At 45.4% G+C, this 19,999-nt stretch overlaps 1 protein-coding gene across 1 annotated transcript in view; it reads left to right on the top strand.

Annotated features, from left to right (window-relative positions):
* Nucleotides 1–11,472, top strand: part of LOC309559014 (gap junction beta-3 protein-like) — a 28,706-nt gene extending 17,234 nt beyond the window's left edge. The window contains exon 2 of the mRNA XM_082262124.1: nt 10,632–11,472. Coding sequence (XP_082118250.1) covers nt 10,632–11,357 — 726 coding nt within the window. The 3' untranslated portion in view covers nt 11,358–11,472. The remainder of the gene's footprint in view (nt 1–10,631) is intronic.
* The last annotated feature ends 8,527 nt before the right edge of the window (nt 11,473–19,999 follow it).

Raw genomic sequence — 19,999 nt, 5'->3', positions numbered from 1 at the left:
CCCGTGACCTATCTACTCCCTACTTGTCTACATCCTCTAGCTGCTGGCAGTTGATGGTTGGCAAGGCGCACAGGTTTCATGGGAGTGTTGATTGACTCTAGCCGGCTGAGCTCATTCCAACTGTGACTCATTTTCATAGAAAGTAGTGAGTGATACGATCATCAAACATTTTATGTATGACTCCTTAGACAATGCTGCCTCCGATGTTTCCCATGTAAGGATAGATCAAGGTGCTCAGCATGTCTTCTCCGCCGTGGGCTGGTTATAAACCATGGCTGTAAACTCATAATTATAGACATACAGTACATACAGTATCAATTTAACCCTGAAACTGATATTATTTTGATAAAACTAGAAGGTAATGACTGAATCTAATGACAGAAATAAACCTATATAATAGGTACATTATATGGCTGTAACAGGTGTGGGGGTCAGCCAAATGATCAGAGAGAGGGTAGCTTCAAAATGAACTTCACTTAATAGATGCAGAGGTATTGAGTATGCATCCAGTCATGGGCGTAGGAACCGGGGGGGGGACGGGGGGGGGACACATCCCCCCCAGGAAATAATGCGGGGGGGGGGGGGGGGGACAGGTATGGTGAAATCCCCCCAGTTTAGTACTTGGACAGTGCTGATTATTCAGCTTCCGAACACCTACTGAATGGGGGTGGGGTTTACGACCCAGAAAGGCGCCTATTGGCTGCCTTCTGGAGGCGTAACCTGGGCGCAGGAAAGAGCGCTTGGCCACCCCCACCTTCCTGATGTCCTGGCTGTGATTGGTCCAGTCTCCAGCCTGGACCAATCATCATCCAGGACATCCGATCGCTGACGTCGCAATGGGGGCGGTGCCGGTGCGTACGTCAGTCACTCACCGTCACCGCCGCTCACCCCTGCTCACCTTCCCACCGGTTCCCGCCGCAGAGAAGAGGAGAGGCCGCCCGCCGGTTCCCGCCGCAGAAGAGGACGAGGGAGAAGCCGCTCACCTTCCCGCCGCCGCCGATAGCCGAGCCGCCGCCGCCAGGTAAGTGCATTGGGTTGAAGGGAGCACGCACGCTGGTCTCTGCATTGATTGGGAGACAATGCTGTGGCACTCTGCAATCATTGGGGTACAATGCTGTGTGGCACTCTGCAATCATTGGGGCACAATGCTGTGGCACTCTGCAATCATTGGGGTACAATGCTGTGGCACTCTGCAATCATTGGGGTACAATGCTGTGGGCACTCTGCAATCATTGGAGTACAATGCTGTGGGCACTCTGCAATCATTGGGGTACATATACCTGGCGAGTAAAAGTGCTGCCCCCCCCCCAGATTTGTGTGGGTTCCTACACCCTTGCATCCAGTATAGAACCATGGTAAACAGATAATGTAGCTCTGCAACTAAGAGCGATGTCTGTGTTACCCAGTAAGGACAGTAGGTGGCAGTACTGAACAATTTGGGTTCTGACGGTCCGTTCCCATCCGATTCCCCCATAGAGATGCATGGGGAACTGACAGCGGTGTCTCCGCACGCAGAGCACACAACAGCTGTCATCCTCCTGCTCAGCGGGGGATCAGCGGATCGATCCCCCGCTGAGAAAAACGGAGTCCGTCCAACGGACTCAGTGTGTGAAAGAGCCCTTAGAGTTACCAAAACCATATAATATGAGGTCAAACCTAAACACTTTCAGTTTGTATGCAATCAGGTAGGCCCACAAACTGCATAGTTGAAGGTAAATCTAAAGGAAATCTAACCACAAAAGTTGTATAGTGTGTATCCAGCTAACTCCTTTTACGACCGCCCGCCGTAGATGTACTGCGGCAGGCAGCCGCTCCCGGGCGAATCGCCGTACATGTATGGCGCTCGCTCTCATCAGCAGGGATGCCGATGCGTGTGTCAGGGGGCTCCGATTGCCGCCTGACACCCGCGATCATGCCCCGCTGAGAGAGAAGAACGGTCGGGTGTTGTAAACACAGCTGACCGTTCTTCTCCCTGGAATGATGACCTTCTATATCGGATCACAGGTCTCTATGGTCATTTCACAAGCCCCTCACCCATACAGTTAGAAACACTCCCCTAGTCTCACATTTAAACCCTTGATCACCTATACGGTTTACCCCTTCCCGGCCAGTGTCATTTTTACAGTAACAGTGCATATTTATAGCACTGATTACTGTAGAAATGTCACTGGTACCCCCAAAAGTGTCAAAAATTTCAGTCAAGGGTACGATCTGTCCGCTGCAATGTCGCAGTCCCGCAAAAAAAAAAATCGCAGATCGCCGCCATTACGCTTTAAAAAAAAAAACACCAAAAATGACAGAAATCTTTCCCTTAGTTAGTAAACGCAATAACTTTTGCGCAAACCAATCAAAATGCGCTTATTGTGATTTTTTTTTACCAAACATAGGTAGCAGAAAACAAATTGGCCAAAAATTTAAAAAAATTTAGATTTTTACATTTTTTTGGGGGGAATTTCATATAAAAAAATGTTAAAAATATTGTTATTTTTTCAAAATTGTCGCTCTTTTTTTGTTTATAGCACAAAAAGTAAAAATCACACAGGTGATCAAATACCACCAAAAGAAAGCTCTGTTTGTGGGAAAAAAAGGACGTAAATTTTGTTTGGGTACGGCGTCGCACGACTGCGCAATTGTCAGTTAAAGTTGCACAGCGCTGAATCGCAAAAAGTGGCCTGGACGTAAGACAGCAAAATCCTCCGGTGGTAAAGTGGTTAATAGATGCAGAGGTATTGAGTATGCATCCAGTATAGAACCATGGTAAACAGATAATGTAACTCTGCAACTAAGAGCGATGTCTGTGTTACCCAGTAAGGACAGTAGGTGGCAGTACTGAACAATTTGGGTTCCGACGGTCCGTTCCCATCCGATTCCCCCATAGAGATGCATGGGGAACTGACAGCGGTGTCTCCGCACGCAGAGCGCACAACAGCTGTCATCCTCCTGCTCAGTGGGGGATAGGCGGATCGATCCCCCGCTGAGAAAAACGGAGTCCGTCCAACGGACTCAGTGTGTGAAAGAGCCCTTGGAGCAGGCATGTCCAACCTGTGGCCCGGGGGCCGCATGCGGCCCGGAACTGCATGCAATGCGGCCCACTGCCCCCTGACAATTTTTTATTTATTTTTTGCTGGGGAGGAAGGAAGTTGAGTCAGGGGCACGGCCACAGCGGCTTCCAACTAACTGTAGGCAGAGGCTGCCTCTGGCGGATCATCCACTAGTTGTGTTAAATTAGTGCTGGGGGGAGGGGGGCGCGGCAGCTCGGGAAGGGCGCAGCGCCGTTTTATTACTTGTATACCTTAAAGAGGAAGTAAACCCTCCTCTGTAACTTGTACCTATAGGTGATACTATATTAAGGCTTACCTATAGGTACTGTAAATATCTCCTAAACTTGTACCGTTTAGGAGATATTTAAGAATAAAAATAGAAAATTTCCGCGCTAGTATATTGAATAAAAAGGAATGATAAAATATCAGCAGCCAACACAAAATCAACCAACAATGACTCAAAATGCAATAAAACGTAAAAGTGTAGCGCTAAAGAAAAAATTGATAATCATAAAAATGATAAATTAGTGTCCAAATGAATAAATCACTAATAATCACAATAGTGTGTTAGGAATGTCCAATTAAATGAGTTCCCTTCCTTCACATACCCTTGGTGTCCCGGGAAGAATCCCTCCCCCCCTTGGATTATTGCACTTGCGGATTTATGTTTTTTCTTCACATCAGTTGTTTTGTTGGGGACTCATTTGATTGGACATTCCTAACACACTATTGTGATTATTAGTGATTTATTCATTTGGACACTAATTTATCATTTTTTTGATTATCAATTTTTTCTTTAGCGCTACACTTTTACGTTTTATTGCAGTTTAGGAGATATTTACCTTACATGCAGCCAGTTGCATCACTGGCGCATGCGCTCTCAAGGAACGGCCGCTCGTGCCGTTCCTTCAGAGCCCGGTGCCGTGACCGTCGGCGTTTGTGCGCGGGAGTGCCGTCACCGCGGCTCCAGCCAATCAGATGGCCGGATGCCACGATCCCGGAAGACGGGTCATGTCGCCCGTCATACAGGTAAGCGGACGGCACGGCGGGGGCTCGTTCTAAGGTAAGTATTTCATAATGAGCTAGTATGTGATGCATACTAGCTCATTATGTGTTTCTCTTGCAGGTTGCAAAAAGAAAAAAACATTTTTTTGGGGGTTTACAACCTCTTTAACTATAGTATATATTTTATATGCGGCCCGAGAACATTTCTCTACACTCAGTGTGGCCCAGAGAAGCCAAAAGGTTGGACACCCATGCCTTAGAGTTACCAAAACCATATAATATGAGGTCAAACCTAAACACTTTCAGTTTGTATGCAATCAGGCAGGCCCACAAACTGCATAGCTGAAGGTAAATCTAAGGCCCCTTTCACACTTATGCGACGCGATTTTGCCGCCACTTTGCCGCGATTTTGACACAATTTTGAAAGCAATGGCTATGGCTCAAAACGCAATCAAATCGTGGCAAAGTAGTGCAGGAACTACTTTGAAGTCGGTGCGACTTCAAAACGCACTGATATGAATGGGGTTCATTGAAAATAATGGAAAACGACTCGTCATGCAATTGTGCGGTCCAAAATCACGGGACAAGTCGCACTAGTGTGAATGGGGCCTAAAGGAAATCTAACCACAAAAGTTGTATAGTGTGTATCCAGCTAACTCCTTTACGACCGCCCGCCGCAGATGTACTGCGGCAGGCAGCCGCTCCTGGGCGAATCGCCGTACATGTACGGCGCTCGCTCTCATCAGCAGGGATGCCGATGCGTGTGTTAGGCGCCTGACACCCGCGATCGCGCCCCACAGAGAGAAGAATGGTCGGGTGTTGTAAACACAGCTGACCGTTCTTCTCCCTGGAATGATCACAGAGCGCCTGTGATCCTCCTATATACACAATGTAACTTTTTGTTTTTTGTAGAAACATTACCTGAGGCAAAAGCAAACAACCAATAAAACTCCGCAGAAATATTTATACCTGTGTACTGCTGGGAGGGACTCGGGTTATGTCCCAGCACTGTCCCTTACTGTATGTCCCAGCACTGTCACATACTGTGTGTCCCAGCATTGTCCCTTACTGTATGTCCCAGCATTGTCCCTTACTGTATGTCCCAGCATTGTCCCTTACTGTATGTCCCAGCACTGTCACATACTGTGTGTCCTAGCATTGTCCCTTACTGTGTGTCCCAGCATTGTCCCTTACTGTGTGTCCCAGCACTGTCACATACTGTGTGTCCTAGCATTGTCACTTACTGTATGTCCCAGCATTGTCACTTACTGTATGTCCCAGCACTGTCACTTACTGTGTGTCCCAGCACTGTCCCAGCACTGTCACTTACTGTGTGTCCCAGCATTATCACTTACTGTATGTCCCAGCATTGCGACTAACTGTATGTCCCAGCATTGCGACTTACTGTATGTCCCAGCATTGTCACTTACTGTATGTCCCAGCATTGCGACTTACTGTATTATGTCCCAGCATTGTCTGTTACTGTATGTCCCAGCACTGTCACTTACTGTACGTCCCAGCACTGTCACTTACTGTACGTCCCAGCACTGTCACTTACTGTACGTCCCAGCACTGTCACTTACTGTATGTCCCAGCATTGTCACTTACTGTGTGTCCCAGCACTGTCACTTACTTTATGTCCCAGCATTTTCACTTACTGTATGTCCCAGCACTGTCACTTACTGTGTGTCCCAGCATTGTCACTTACTGTATGTCCCAGCATTTTCACTTACTGTGTGTCCCAGCACTGTCACTTACTGTATGTCCCAGCACTGTCACTTACTGTATGTCCCAGCACTGTCACTTACTGTGTGTCCCAGCATTTTCACTTACTGTGTGTCCCAGCACTGTCACATACTGTATGTCCCAGCACTGTCCCAGCACTGTCCCAGCACTGTCCCAGCACTGCCACTTACTGTATGTCCCAGCACTGCCACTTACTGTATGTCCCAGCATTGCCACTTACTGTATGTCCCAGCACTGTCACATACTGTGTGTCCCAGCACTGTCACATACTGTGTCCCAGCATTGTCACTTACTGAATGTCCCAGCACTGTCACTTACTGTCCCAGCATTGCCACTTACTGTATGTCCCAGCACTGTCACTTACTGTGTGTCCCAGCACTGTCACTTACTGTGTGTCCCAGCATTGTCCCTTACTGTATGTCCCAGCATTGTTACTTACTGTATGTCCCAGCACTGCCACTTACTGTATGTCCCAGCACTGTCACTTACTGTGTGTCCCAGCATTGTCACATACTGTGTGTCCCAGCATTGTCACTTACTGTGTGTCCCAGCATTGTCACTTACTGTATGTCCCAGCACTGTCCCTTACTGTATGTCCCAGCATTGTCCCTTACTGTATGTCCCAGCACTGTCACTTACGGTATGTCCCAGCACTGTCACTTACTGTGTGTCCCAGCACTGTCACATACTGTATGTCCCAGCATTGTCCCTTACTGTATGTCCCAGCATTGTCCCTTACTGTATGTCCCAGCATTGTCACTTAATGTATGTCCCAGCACTGTCACTTACTGTATGTCCCAGCACTGTCACTTACTGTGTGTCCCAGCACTGTCACATACTGTATGTCCCAGCATTGTCCCTTTCTGTATGTCCCAGCATTGTCACTTACTGTATGTCCCAGCATTGTCACTTAATGTATGTCCCAGCACTGTCACTTACTGTGTGTCCCAGCACTGTCACTTACTGTGTGTCCCAGCACTGTCCCTTACTGTATGTCCCAGCATTGTCCCTTACTGTATGTCCCAGCATTGTCCCTTGCCACTTACTGTATGTCCCAGCACTGCCACTTAGGCCCCTTTCACACTACTGCAATGCAATTTTGCCGCGATTTCGCGGCGCGATTTTTGCCGCGATTTTGAAAGCATGGGCAAGGCTATATGCCTCAAAATGCATTAAAATCGTGGCAAAGTAGTGCAGGAACTACTTTGAAGTCGGTGCGACTTCAAAACGCACTGATATGAAAGGGGCTCATTGAAAATAATGGAAAACGACTTGTCATGCGATTTTGCGGTCCAAAATCGCGGGACAAGTCGCACTAGTGTGAATGGGGCCTTACTGTATGTGAAATCAAATAAAGAAAAGCCGCTCAGGTGTGATGATGAGCCTGGTGCAGGTCAGATCCGTCATCCGTAGTAGTAGAATATCCAAAAGTAGGACCGCACTCAAGGCAAAATTTGAAATCAATAATATCCTTTATTCCTCATGGATAAATTCGTACAGACAGTAAGTGAATCACGCGATCTTTCCCTGCCTCTCCCGCAAAAAATCGCAGATCGCCGCCATTACTAGTAAAAAAAAAAAAAATGACATAAATCTTTCCCGTAGTTAGTAGACACAATAACTTTGGCGCAAACCAATCAAAATACGCTTATTTTTTTTTTTTTTTTTTACCAAAAATATGTAGCAGAAAACAAATTGGCCTAAAATGTAAACAAATTTAAATTTTTACATTTTTTTGTTTGGGAATGTTATATAGCACAATGTGAAAAATATTGTTTTGTTTTTTTTTTTTTTGCAAAATTTTTTGCTTATAGTGCAAAAAATAAAAATCGCACAGGTGATCAAATACCACCAAAAAAAGCTCTATTTGTGGGGGGAAAAGAATGTAAATGTTGTCTGGGTACAGTGTCGCATGACCGCGCAATTGTCTGTTAAAGTAACGCAGTGCCGATTTGCAAAATAGGACCTGGTCAGGAAGGGGGTAAAATCTTCTGGGGCTGAAGTGGTTAAAGGGGGGGGGGGGTTAAATACAAATGCACAACACACTTTCCACATATTTATTTGTAAAACATTTTGAAAACCATTTATCATTTTCCTTCCACTTCACAGTTATGTGCCACTTTGTGTTGGTCCATCACATAAAATCCCATTATTTAAAATTATAATAATTTATATTTAAAATCTAATATTTAATACTTAATATTTATTAATAATAATAATAATTTAATTATTAATATTTATAATTAATATTAAATAATATTTAAAAAAATATTTAAAATAAAAATACTCTATTTAAAATCCCAATATTTAAAGAACATTTATGTTTTACCTGTAACATGACAAAATGTAGGAAATTTAAGGGGTTTGAATACTTTTTAAAGGCACTGTAGAGTGCGCCCTGATCCGGTGACACCACCAGTTTCCAGAGTAAAGATGCTTCTCCGCTTTGAGTCGTTCTTTACAGAACAAACGTCCCCTTGAGCAGATAATATTGATTTTATTGCTTGTTGTAGATTTGCATTATATTGGTGTGATAAAATAACAAGCAGCACAGCGTCTGCAAACACCAGAAGATTTCTCCTCCAGCAACATAACATCCGAATCCGACACAATGTAACTTTCTGTTTTTTGTAGAAACATTACCTGAGGCAAAAGCAAACAACCAATAAAACTCCGCAGAAATATTTATACCTGTGTACTGCAGGGAGGGACTCGGGTTATGTCCCAGCACTGTCACATACTGTATGTCCCAGCACTGTCACATACTGTATGTCCCAGCACTGTCACATACTGTGTGTCCTAGCATTGTCACTGTAGGGGTCATTTATTAAATCTAGAGAATGCAAAATCTGGTGCAGATCTGCATGGAAACCAATCAGCATCCAGGTTTTATTGTCAAAGCTTAATTGAACAAGCTGAAGTTAGAAGCAGATTGGTTACCATGCACAGCTGCACTAGATTCTGAGTGCTCCAGTTTTAGTAAATTTCCCCCGAAGTGTCCCAGCACTGTCACTGTGTGTCCCAGCACTGTCACTTACTGTATGTCCCAGCACTGTCACTGTGTGTCCCAGCACTGTCACATACTGTATGTCCCAGCACTGTCACTGTATGTCCCAGCACTGTCACTGTATGTCCCAGCACTGTCACTTACTGTATGTCCCAGCACTGTCACTGTATGTCCCAGCATTGTCACTTACTGTATGTCCCAGCACTGTCACTGTATGTTCCAGCATTGTCACTTACTGTATGTCCCAGCACTGTCACTTACTGTATGTCCCAGCACTGTCACTTACTGTGTGTCCCAGCACACATATTGTATGTCCCAGCATTGTCACTTACTGTGTGTCCCAGCACTGTCACTTACTGTATGTCCCAGCACTGTCACTGTATGTCCCAGTACTGTCACTTACTGTATGTCCCAGCATTGTCACTTACTGTATGTCCCAGCATTGTCACTGTATGTCCCAGCACTGTCACATACTGTATGTCCCAGCATTGTCACTTACTGTATTATGTCCCAGCACTGCCCCTTACTGTATTATGTCCCAGCATTGTCCCTTACTGTATGTCCCAGCACTGTCACTTACTGTGTGTCCCAGCACTGTCACTTACTGTGTGTCCCAGCACACATATTGTATGTCCCAGCATTGTCACTTACTGTATGTCCCAGCACACATATTGTATGTCCCAGCATTGTCACTTACTGTGTGTCCCAGCACACATATTGTATGTCCCAGCATTGTCACTTACTGTGTGTCCCAGCACTGCCACTTACTGTATGTCCCAGCACTGTCACTTACTGTGTGTCCCAGCACTGTCACTTACTGTATGTCCCAGCATTTTCACTTACTGTGTGTCCCAGCATTGTCACCTACTGTATGTCCCAGCACTGTCACTTACTGTGTGTCCCAGCATTGTCACTTAGTGCTGGGACACACAGTATCACTTACTGTGTGTCCCAGCACTGTCACTTACTGTGTGTCCCAGCACTGTCACTTACTGTATGTGAAATCAAACAAAGAAAAGCCGCTCAGGTGTGATGTTGAGCCTGGTGCAGGTCAGATCCGTCATCCGTAGTAGTAGAATATCCAAAAGTAGGACCGCACTCAAGGCAAAATTTGAAATCAATAATATCCTTTATTCCTCATGGATAAATTCGTACAGACAGTAAGTGAATCACGAGATCTTTCCCTGCCTCTCTGACATTGTTTACATACCAGACGGCTCTCCTGTCAGTTTTGCCAAAGATCGCGGGAGGCCGGCGGCGATTGAGCCCGCTCTTCCCGCAGTCTGCCTCCCGCTGTGTCTAATCGCCGCCAAAACCGTGTGCACATAATCACGTAGATCTATATGATTATGTGCAGCTGAGCCACCCTGCCGCAGTAAATCTGCGTGGGGCGGTCGGCAAGTGGTTAAATAAGAAGATTTGTGTTCCAGTGCGTTTTTGGTGCATTTTACAGCGTTACAGTACAGTCCAGCGCAGGAAAAATGCAGCATGTTCTACTTTTTTTTTTTTTTTTTTGTGTACTGGAACGCACTGGAAGTTCAACCTCCCATTTGTCCCATGTTCTGAAACCCTTAGGTACAGGATAATGTCAATATGGGGTGTCCATCTACATCACACACTCATAAAATGTATTTAAACATATTATTAATTAAGATGCCCGGGACTCCGTTCTGTTTCTGAGGGGAGACAAAGATGACAGCCCAAATCATACACCAGTAAAACATCAGTAATGGCAGCAACCATGTTTCAATGCTTAGAGGTTCCCTTGAGGATGGTAATTAGAAAAATTGATGCGCCCCTCTAATGAACACATTTCTTTTTCTGTATTATAGATGGCAATGGTCACTGGCCTCATCCCGATCCTCCGCACAGCTCTGGAAGCCACCACAGACTACACGGGGAGGACTATGTGGTTTGGTTTCGCTGTGGTCCGTCTTCTTGCTCTCTACGTATCTGAGCTCCCCTGGGGCAAACTGGACTTAGACTTTGACTGCCGGGGCAACGAAACCTCTGAGTTCTGTCGGAAATCTTGTTTCAGCAACCACTTCAGCGTGCCCATTGTCTCCCTGTGGAACAGCGCCTACGTCTTCTTCGTGATTTCCGTCCTCCTCATGGAGCTTTTCACCTCCCAGCTACGGCACAAACTCACCAAATCTGCCGTGAGAAGCAAAGCTGACTGCCCACACGGGCCTTTGATAGGGACGTGGTCATCGGACGTTGCCCACAAGGATTTGGTGCTTGATTTCCACCATCAGAGAACATTACTTGTCCTCTACTTGTTCTGCATCTTCCTGCGGCTGGTGGGAGAACTGACATTCCTCTACTTCTTGATCTGGTGGCATCTGCCAATGGTGTCTGGTGACCCCATTGAATGCTCTACTTACCTGTGCCCTGGGCCCTTCACATGCCTGGTCCGATTCCCTGCCGAGAAGAGAATGTCTCTCTATCTTTTGGGGTCACTGTCCAGTATATTGGCCTCGGTCTGCATTGTATTTGCACTTTACAGCGTCTGCCACTATCTGGCCAATTGTCACATTCAAAATAATGAGCGCGTGTGATGTTCTGGACCTCCTAATGTAGACTAAAGGACTGTCTGCATTTTTAGCACCAACACCTGTACAGAATAAGGACATGGGTATCACATTTTAACATACATCATGTGCATTCAAGGTATCCAGATATGCATGGGCATCCGCAGGTAGGGGCAAGGGGGGGGCAAATGCCCCCCCCTGGAATCTCAACTTCCCCTTTTAAGTGGTTGTTAAGCCACTTCATACCATCCTGTCTGTTCTGTTTAATAATCATGTGTGCCTGTGTGTCTGTGTTTTTAAAAAATAGGCTGTTCTTTACCAGTTTTCAGAGGGCCGAGGGCCGCTCACGTGACCCGTCGGCTCTCTCCTCTCTCCGGCTGACAGCTGTCTGCAGCGGGCGGGGCCAAGGATTCCTCACTAATGTCAGTTGGGAGGGGAAGAGGAGAGGAGGAAAGAGGTGGCGGGTCACGTGAGCGGCGAGTGACACTCTATACTTGTAAAGAATGGCTTATTTTTATAAAAAAACAGACACAGGGGCACACAGGATTATTAAACAGACTGTAGACAGGATATGAAACTTTAAATGAAACTACAGCAGCAGGAGAGGAGGGGAGGTGGGCACTGACACAGGAGCAGACAGGCAGGGAGGGAGGGGGGAGAGAGGACAGAGGAGGACAGGAGGGCTGCGGATGATGGAGGCACGTAAACTGACCATGGTGTCAGGGCTCAGCAGCCATGGTATACCGTGGTCAGTTTACAGACAGGAGGACATAGCCAGGCAGGATCAGCCAGGTATTTTGGTGATAGAAGGGGCCAACTTACACAGCAAAGCACTGTGCTGTATAACATGCTTTAAGGGAATATACTCAAAATAAGTATAATGACTAAGCCCCTCCCCTTCATGGCATTGTTGAAAAGGGCGGAGCATGGGTGACCTTACAATTATGCCCCCCCCCCCTGAAAAAAGTTCTGCGGACGCCCATGCAGATATGGCTTGTCCATCATCTCATTCCAAGAGTCTTAATATAATTTTGGTCCTCCCTTTGCTACTACCCTGGCCTTTACTCTTCTGGGAAGACTTTCCACTATGGGACAATGTTGGTGTGACTGGGTTCATTTCAACCACAAGACCATAGGACAAGCTGGCACCAATGTTTTGGACAGTTAGACCCTGGCAATTGATGTCCTTAATTCTCTTTCAAACATTCAGTTGGGTTGAGGTCAGGTTGTTCCGCAACATCTTGGATGCAAGCTCAAAAAGGGAGGAAACTAACCCTAAGAAAAGGTGACACCATTCCATTGGGGCCAGTTGGCCGCCTCTAAGATTTTCAGTAACACTCTACTGCCATATTTCTTCATGAAGGTCATGTGCTTGAAACGGAACGAATCTAAGGCACATAGACACATTTATGGCTGCAATACATTTATTGGAGCTGTTCTACCTGCCATCTGACTGCTAGGATTCCATGGAACTGTAGTGTTCCTCCAGAGGTTGTTTTGGGTTCCTTGAGTAATAATTCATTTCTGCCTCTCAGATAAGTTTCTACTGACACCATTTAGCTTTCTAGCTATCTGTAAGAAAAACAAACATTCTACCCAATGAGCACAAATGTAAGAAGCCTTCTTCCCACTGACCATCACACTAATGTATCATGAGCAGGGCTGCTGATAGGGGGGGCCACCAGCCCTCTTGTAGGGGGCCCGAGCACACAGGGGGGCCCACACAGAGAGGGGGATTAGTGATGGACAACAAATACAGAAATCTTCCTCCAGCACCTGAATCTGATCTGTCCCTCTCCCTGCTATCAGCTTTTATCTGCTGAGAAAGAGACAGTCGTCCCTCACTAATCCCCCTCCTTGTGTGGACCCCCTCCCAGCACTGGCTCTAATGTTATCTCTGCTCAGGAGTTTATTTGTAAATTGTAACTTTGTTTCTCTCTCTCTGTCTCTCTGATCACTGAGCTCCAACTGCCCAGCCTGTATATTTTTCTCATCTCATCTTCTTTTTTATTTAACATAGTTTTTTTTTTTTTTTTTTTTTTTTTTAGATTTAGCAGGAATTATGCGAGTTATGTTATATTTGTGTCTGATAATAGTGATTTTGTTGTAATTTTAGCTAAATATATCTTTAATATTTTCTTGGGGGGGGCCCTGCCAGGTAGTCTGTACGGGGCCCCGCGATTAATAAACAGCAGCCCTGATCATGAGTTGTAGATATACAAGAGAACCACAAGAAGGAAAAAAAACTTTCCACCACACTACATGCTTTAACCACTTAAGCCCCGGAAAATTTTACCCCCATTCCGACCAGGGGGTATTTTGCAATTCGGCACTGCATAACTTTAACGGACAATTGCGCGGCCGTGCGACGCTGTACCTAAATAATTTTGACGTCCTTTTTTTTTCCCCACAAACAGAGCTTTCTTTTGGTGGTATTTGATCACCTGTGCGATTTTCTGATCATGCGCTATAAACAAAAAAAGAGCGAAAAATTTGCAAAAATAACAATATTTTTCACCTTTTTTTTTATATGAAATTCCCCCCCCCCCCCCCAAAAAAAAAATGTAAAAATCTAAATTTTTTAACTTTTTTGGCTAATTTGTTTTCTGCTACATATGCTTGGTAAAAAAAATCACAAAAAGCGTATTTTGATTGGTTTGCGTAAAAGTTATTGCGTTTACTAACTAAGGGAAAGATTTTTGTCATTTTTGTTGTGTTTTTTTTAACGAGTAATGGCGGCGATCTGCGATTTTTTTTTTTTTTTTTTTTTTTTTTTTTTTTTTTTTTTGCGGGACTGTGACATTGCGGCGGACAGATCGGACCCTTGACTGACATTTTTGGGGGGACCAGTGACATTACTGCAGTAATCAGTGCTATATATATGCACTGTTACTGTAAAAATGACACTGGCAGGGAAGGAGTTAACTTTATTGGGGAAGGAGGGGTTAAGTATGTCCCTAGGGGCGTGTTTCTAACTGTGATTGGACATGGCTATTGGTGTAAGAACAGAGATCAACGGTCCTACATAGTAGAACCGTATGATCTCCATTTTTACACAGGGGAGAATGACAGGCGGCTTTGTTTAAATTAGCCGCCTGCCTTTCTCCCTTCCCGGCGCACGATCGCGAGTGACCGGCGGACATCGGGTCCGCCGGTCACACGCACTGACTTCTTAGGGAACGAGCCGGGGCGGGCGTGCGCCTCCGCGGCCGTGCGCTCGCCCGCTATTGGCTCACAAGCCAGTGACAGGCTAGTGACGTACGCATACGTCACTTTGCCTGGCCAGGGCTATCCGCCGCAGTATATGTACTTGCGGCGGTCGGCAACCGGTTAAAGACTAAGTACCAGTGGTTCCCGGCCTTACCTGACCGATTGGTGAAGTCCAGGACCCATCCTGCACCCCCTGTGGATTGGCATAGAGATAAGTGAAGGCAATATGGCCTCCGCTCATCTGTATGGCCTTGGAGGACCGCAGCAACGTCATAAAGTCACTTCCAGGTCCTCCGACATGTAAACAATTTTTTCATTTTTTTTTTTAAAGCAAAAGATCAACAAAAAAATGTTTTTTCATTTTTTGCTTTTAAAGTTAGAGGAGAGATTTGGGGGTCCTATAGACCCAAGATCTCCATAAAGAGGACCTGTCATGCTGTATTGCTATCGCAAGGGATGTTTATGCAATGTTGTATGCGATAGCAATAAAAGTGAAAAAATAAATAAAAATAAAGGGACAGTGTAAAAAAAAAAAAAAAAGTTTTTATAAAGTATAATAATTAATTTGAAAAAAAAAAAATGTAAAGCGCCCCCATCCCCCCATGCTCGTTCGCAGTAGTAAACGCATATGTAGGTCACTCCCACATATGTAAACAATGTTCAAACGACACATGGGAGGTATCGCCATGAAAGACAGAGCGAGAGCAATATTTCTAGCACTAGATCTCTTCTGAAACTCTAAACTGGTAACTTGTAGAAATTTTTAAAGCGTTGCCAATGGAGATTTTTAGGTATCGTCGTTTGGCACCATTCCATGATGGTGACATTTTAAAGCATGACATGTTAGGTATCTATTTATTTGGCAAAACATTATCTTTCCTATGGAACAAAAAATATGGGTTCTATTTTGTGTTTTTGTTTTGTTTTTTTAAATTCATTAAAAGTGTATTTTTTCCCCAAAAAAATTGCATTTGAAAAATTGCTGCACAAATACCACGTGACATAAAAACACTGCAACAACAGCAATTTTATTCTCTAGGTCCTCTGCTAAAAAAAAAAAATGTATGAAATGTTTGAAAAATTGTTGCACAAATACCACGTGACAAAATTGCAACAACAGCAATTTTATTCTCTAGGTCCTCTGCTAAAAAAAAATGTATATAATGTTTGGGTGTTCTAAGCAGTTTTCTAGCAACAAAAAAAACCACAGATTTTTACATATATGAAAGAAGTGTCCTGGTAGGCAATTGCGGGGAAAAAAAAAGCTTATTGGGTCTAACATCTGGAAAAGTTACAACAAAGCACAATCATCAAATAAACACCATAAAGTATTTTTCAAATAAATTATGAAAGTTTATGCTGGTACATCATGGTGATTCCGACACGTTTCGCAGCTGACTGCTGCTTCGTCAGGCAAATCATGAAAGCATCACCATAAGACTACATGTTACGCTTGCACAGATTGCAGCACTTCACAGGGATGACTCACAAATGGCGTACCCACCAATCCCCACCAAGGAAGGTAAGGGGTAACGTCGAAGGCATTGGCCCCACTCAGAGGGGAGGCAGAGGCTACGACCAGCCTGTCCGACAATAGCAATGTGCCAGGGAAAGGAAAACGTTGTGCCCATGCAGCATGCAAGGCGGTTGTAGAGCTAGTCATTTTTAGCAGGGGTTCCCTGAGACTGGGAAGTTTTTTCAAGGGTTCCTCCGTGTCAAAAAGGTCGAGAAAGGCTGCACTACGGTTAGGTCACATCTCCATTCCCATCCTGTGGTTGGACAATAAATGAGCAGCCATACACTGATTTGCTCATCCTCCTGGTCACTATCCTGTCTGTGTGTTCCATGTGCATGAAGAAGAGCCTGATTGGTCCCTTTTGCTGCCCCTTCTTCAACCAGTATGAGCTCTGCTGTACAGGAGGCCAATATAAAGGCAGATTCAGGTCCTTACACTTGCTGTGTCTGGTGTATTACGGGGGGGAGGTCTGGACTATACACGAAAAAACAGAAACACTAGAAATAAGAATGGATGGAAGATTTCCTAGATAAAACAGATAAAGAAGATAAAAACTATGAAAAGTTGTGATATTAATTTCTAAAAACTAGGAGGGTATGTATGTATGGGGGTGGGGAAGTTCCTGGAAGGGGGATCAACATGAGAGAAGTCCCGAAGACACCGCTAAAAAGTGCTGACCCAAAAGGGAAGTTTGTGGACTGGAAGAAGAACACTGAAAGTTTTTGTTTGCAGGGCGCGGTAAGGAGAACCTCTTCTTCCCACTGCACTTCTCTAACCAGATTCTGACCATCATTTCTACTTCGGACAATGGAAACCCCCGAGAAAAGTCTTCTTCTTTTGACTGAGAATATTTTTCCGATTTTTGGAACTTGCACAAGACTGTGAATAATAGAAGAAGGGCCTCATTTATTAATGCATCTGAAATAAGAGCTGCCACGTTGACTTACTCCACCAATCAGGTTCAAATTTATATTCGGTAAAAATAAATATAGTTGTATGTTTCCGTATAACATCTTCGTCCCCATGGTAGTGGATTATGATGTCTGTATTCAGGGCTAATGTTCGAAATTTTGTGGCCCCGTACAGCCTTCCTGATGGGGTCCCCCAACAATCCCCCCCCCAACCCTGCCCCAACCCCTCTGAGATGCAGTGGAACAATGGCACTGATCCACTTATCCACCTACACCCTGAAAAATTAAGAAAAACGTTCCTCCTCTGCTCCCACCTCCTGGGTTCCACTGTTGACCAAATAGGGCCCATAGTAGTGGATTAGGATGTCTATAATCAGGGTTGCTAGTCCTGATGGGGCCCCCCCAAACCCCAGCCCTTCCAGATGCAGCGGAACAACGGACTGACTTATGCACCCACACTCTGAAAAATTAGGAAGAACGTTCCTCCACTACTCCCACCTCCGGGGTTCCACTGTTGACCTGATGGGGCCCCATGGTAGTGGATTAGAATGTCTATAATCAGGGCTGCTAGTCCTGATGGGGACCCCCCAAGCCCGCCTCTATCCCTCTGAGATGCAGCAGAACAACAGCACTGACTTTATAAGGCAACACCCTGAAAAACTGAGAAAAACGTTCCTCTTCTACTCCCACCTCCTGGGTTCCACTGTTGACCTGATGGGGCCCCATGGTAGTGGATTAGGATGTCAATAATCAGGGCCGCTAGTCCTGACGGGGGACCCCCAAATCCCATCCTCACCCCTCCCAGATGCAGCAGAACAACGGACTGACTTATCCACTTACACCCTGAAAAATTAAGAAAAACTTTCCTCCACTTCTCCCACCTCCTGGGTTCCACTGTTGACCTGATGGGGTCTCATGGTAGTAGATTAGAATGTCTATAATCAGGGCTGCTAGTGATGATGCCCCCCCCCCCCCAAACGCCATCCCCACCCCTCCGAGATGCAGTGGAACAACGGCACTGACTTTATCTGCCTACACCCCGAAAAATTAAGAAAAAAGTCCCTCCTCTGCTCCCATCTGCTAGGGAAATGTCATTTAAGCCCTGGTAAGCAAGTAGAAGCGGGGGTGTGGTCTAGTAAATCAATTTATTCATTTAGGCAGAAATGAACAATAAAGCTGCCCTGGGCCCCCCTGTTCAGCTAATGAGACCTGAGCCCAGGACAACAGGACTGATTGTACTGCCTTATCAGTGGCCCTGTCCATAATACTAAGCTGCTTTACTAACCAACAGTTTAGGGGCCACTTTACTAACCACCAATGTAAGAGGTCACTTTACTAACTACCTATTGTTAGAAATTTTGTGGCCCTGTACAGCCTTCCTAGCAGAACCCCCCCCCCCCCAACCCCTCCGAGATGCAGGGGGACAATGGCACTGACTTATCCATCTACACCAACGTTCCTCCTCTACTCCCACCTACTGGGCTCCACTGTTGACTTGATGGGGCCCCATGGCAGTGGATTAAGATGTCTATAATCAGGGCTGATAGGCCTAACGGGGACCCCCCAAGCCCGCCCCCACCCCTCCGAGATGCAGCGGAACAACGGCACTGACTTATCCACCTACACCCTGAAAAATTGGGAAAAATGTTCCTCCTCTGCTCCCACCTCCTGGGCTCCACTGTTGACCTAATAGGGCCCATGGTAGTGGATTAGGTGGTCTAGTAAATCAATTTATTAATTTTGGCAGAAATGAACAATAAAGCTGCCCTGGGCCCCCCTGTTTAGCTGATGAAGCCTGGGCCCAATACAGCAGGAGCGGTTCTACTGCCTTATCAGCGGCCCTGTCCATAATACTAAACCAACAAGGGCCAAGCCACCCAGAAGTAGAAGAAGTGCACTCTTTTGCATTACCCTAAATATAAAACAATATAAAAATGCAATATGCCCCTGCAATGATCATAAAAGGTAGACTAAGACTAGACCACTGAAATATGAGTTTTGGGGGGACTGACTCTGGTCCATTATTACCACTGCAATGCAAACTATGTACTGTGTACAGCAGGCTTTCTCAACCCTACCAGGGTTCCTCCAGAAGGAGCTAGGGGTTCCTTGAGCAATGACCAATTTCTGATCCTAGGAATAGTAATTAGTGACACCAATGACCTTTTTTAGATATCTATAAGGAAGGCATAGACAACAAATGTAAGGAGCATTCTTTACTAACTACCAATGTAAGGGACCGCTTTACTAACCAACAATTTAAGGGGCCACTTTACTAACCACCAATGTAAGGGGCCACTTTACTAACCACCAATGTAAGGAGCCAATTTACTAACCACCAATGTAAGGAGCCAATTTACTAACTACCAATGTAAGGGGGCCACTTTACTAACCACCAATGTAAGGGGCCACTTTACTAACCACCAATGTAAGGGGTCACTTTACTAACCACCAATGTAAGGGGCCACTTTACTAACCACCAATGTAAGGGGCCACTTTACTAACCACCCATGTAAGGGGTCACTTTACTAACCACCAATGTAAGGAGCCACTTTACTAACTACCAATGTAAGGGGTCACTTTACTAACCACCAATGTAAGGGGCCACTTTACTAACCACCAATGTAAGGGGCCACTTTACTAACCACAAATGTAAGGGGCCACTTTACTAACCACCAATGTAAGGGGCCAATTTACTAACTACCAATGTAAGGGGTCACTTTACTAACCACCAATGTAAGGGGCCACTTTACTAACCACCCATGTAAGGGGTCACTTTACTAACCACCAATGTAAGGAGCCACTTTACTAACTACCAATGTAAGGGGTCACTTTACTAACCACAAATGTAAGGGGCCACTTTACTAACCACCAATGTAAGGGGCCACTTTACTAACTACCAATGTAAGAGACCACTTTACTAACCACCAATGTATGGAGCCACTTTACTAACCACCAATGTAAGGAGCCACTTTACTAACCACCAATGTATGGAGCCACTTTACTAACCACCAATGTATGGAGCCACTTTA

Source organism: Pelophylax lessonae, assembly GCF_965119305.1.
Source record: "Pelophylax lessonae genome assembly, chromosome: 6".
NCBI classification, from domain to species: domain Eukaryota; kingdom Metazoa; phylum Chordata; class Amphibia; order Anura; family Ranidae; genus Pelophylax; species Pelophylax lessonae.
The sequence above is the reverse complement of the archived record's forward strand: the minus strand, read 5'-3'. Positions and strand labels throughout refer to the sequence as shown.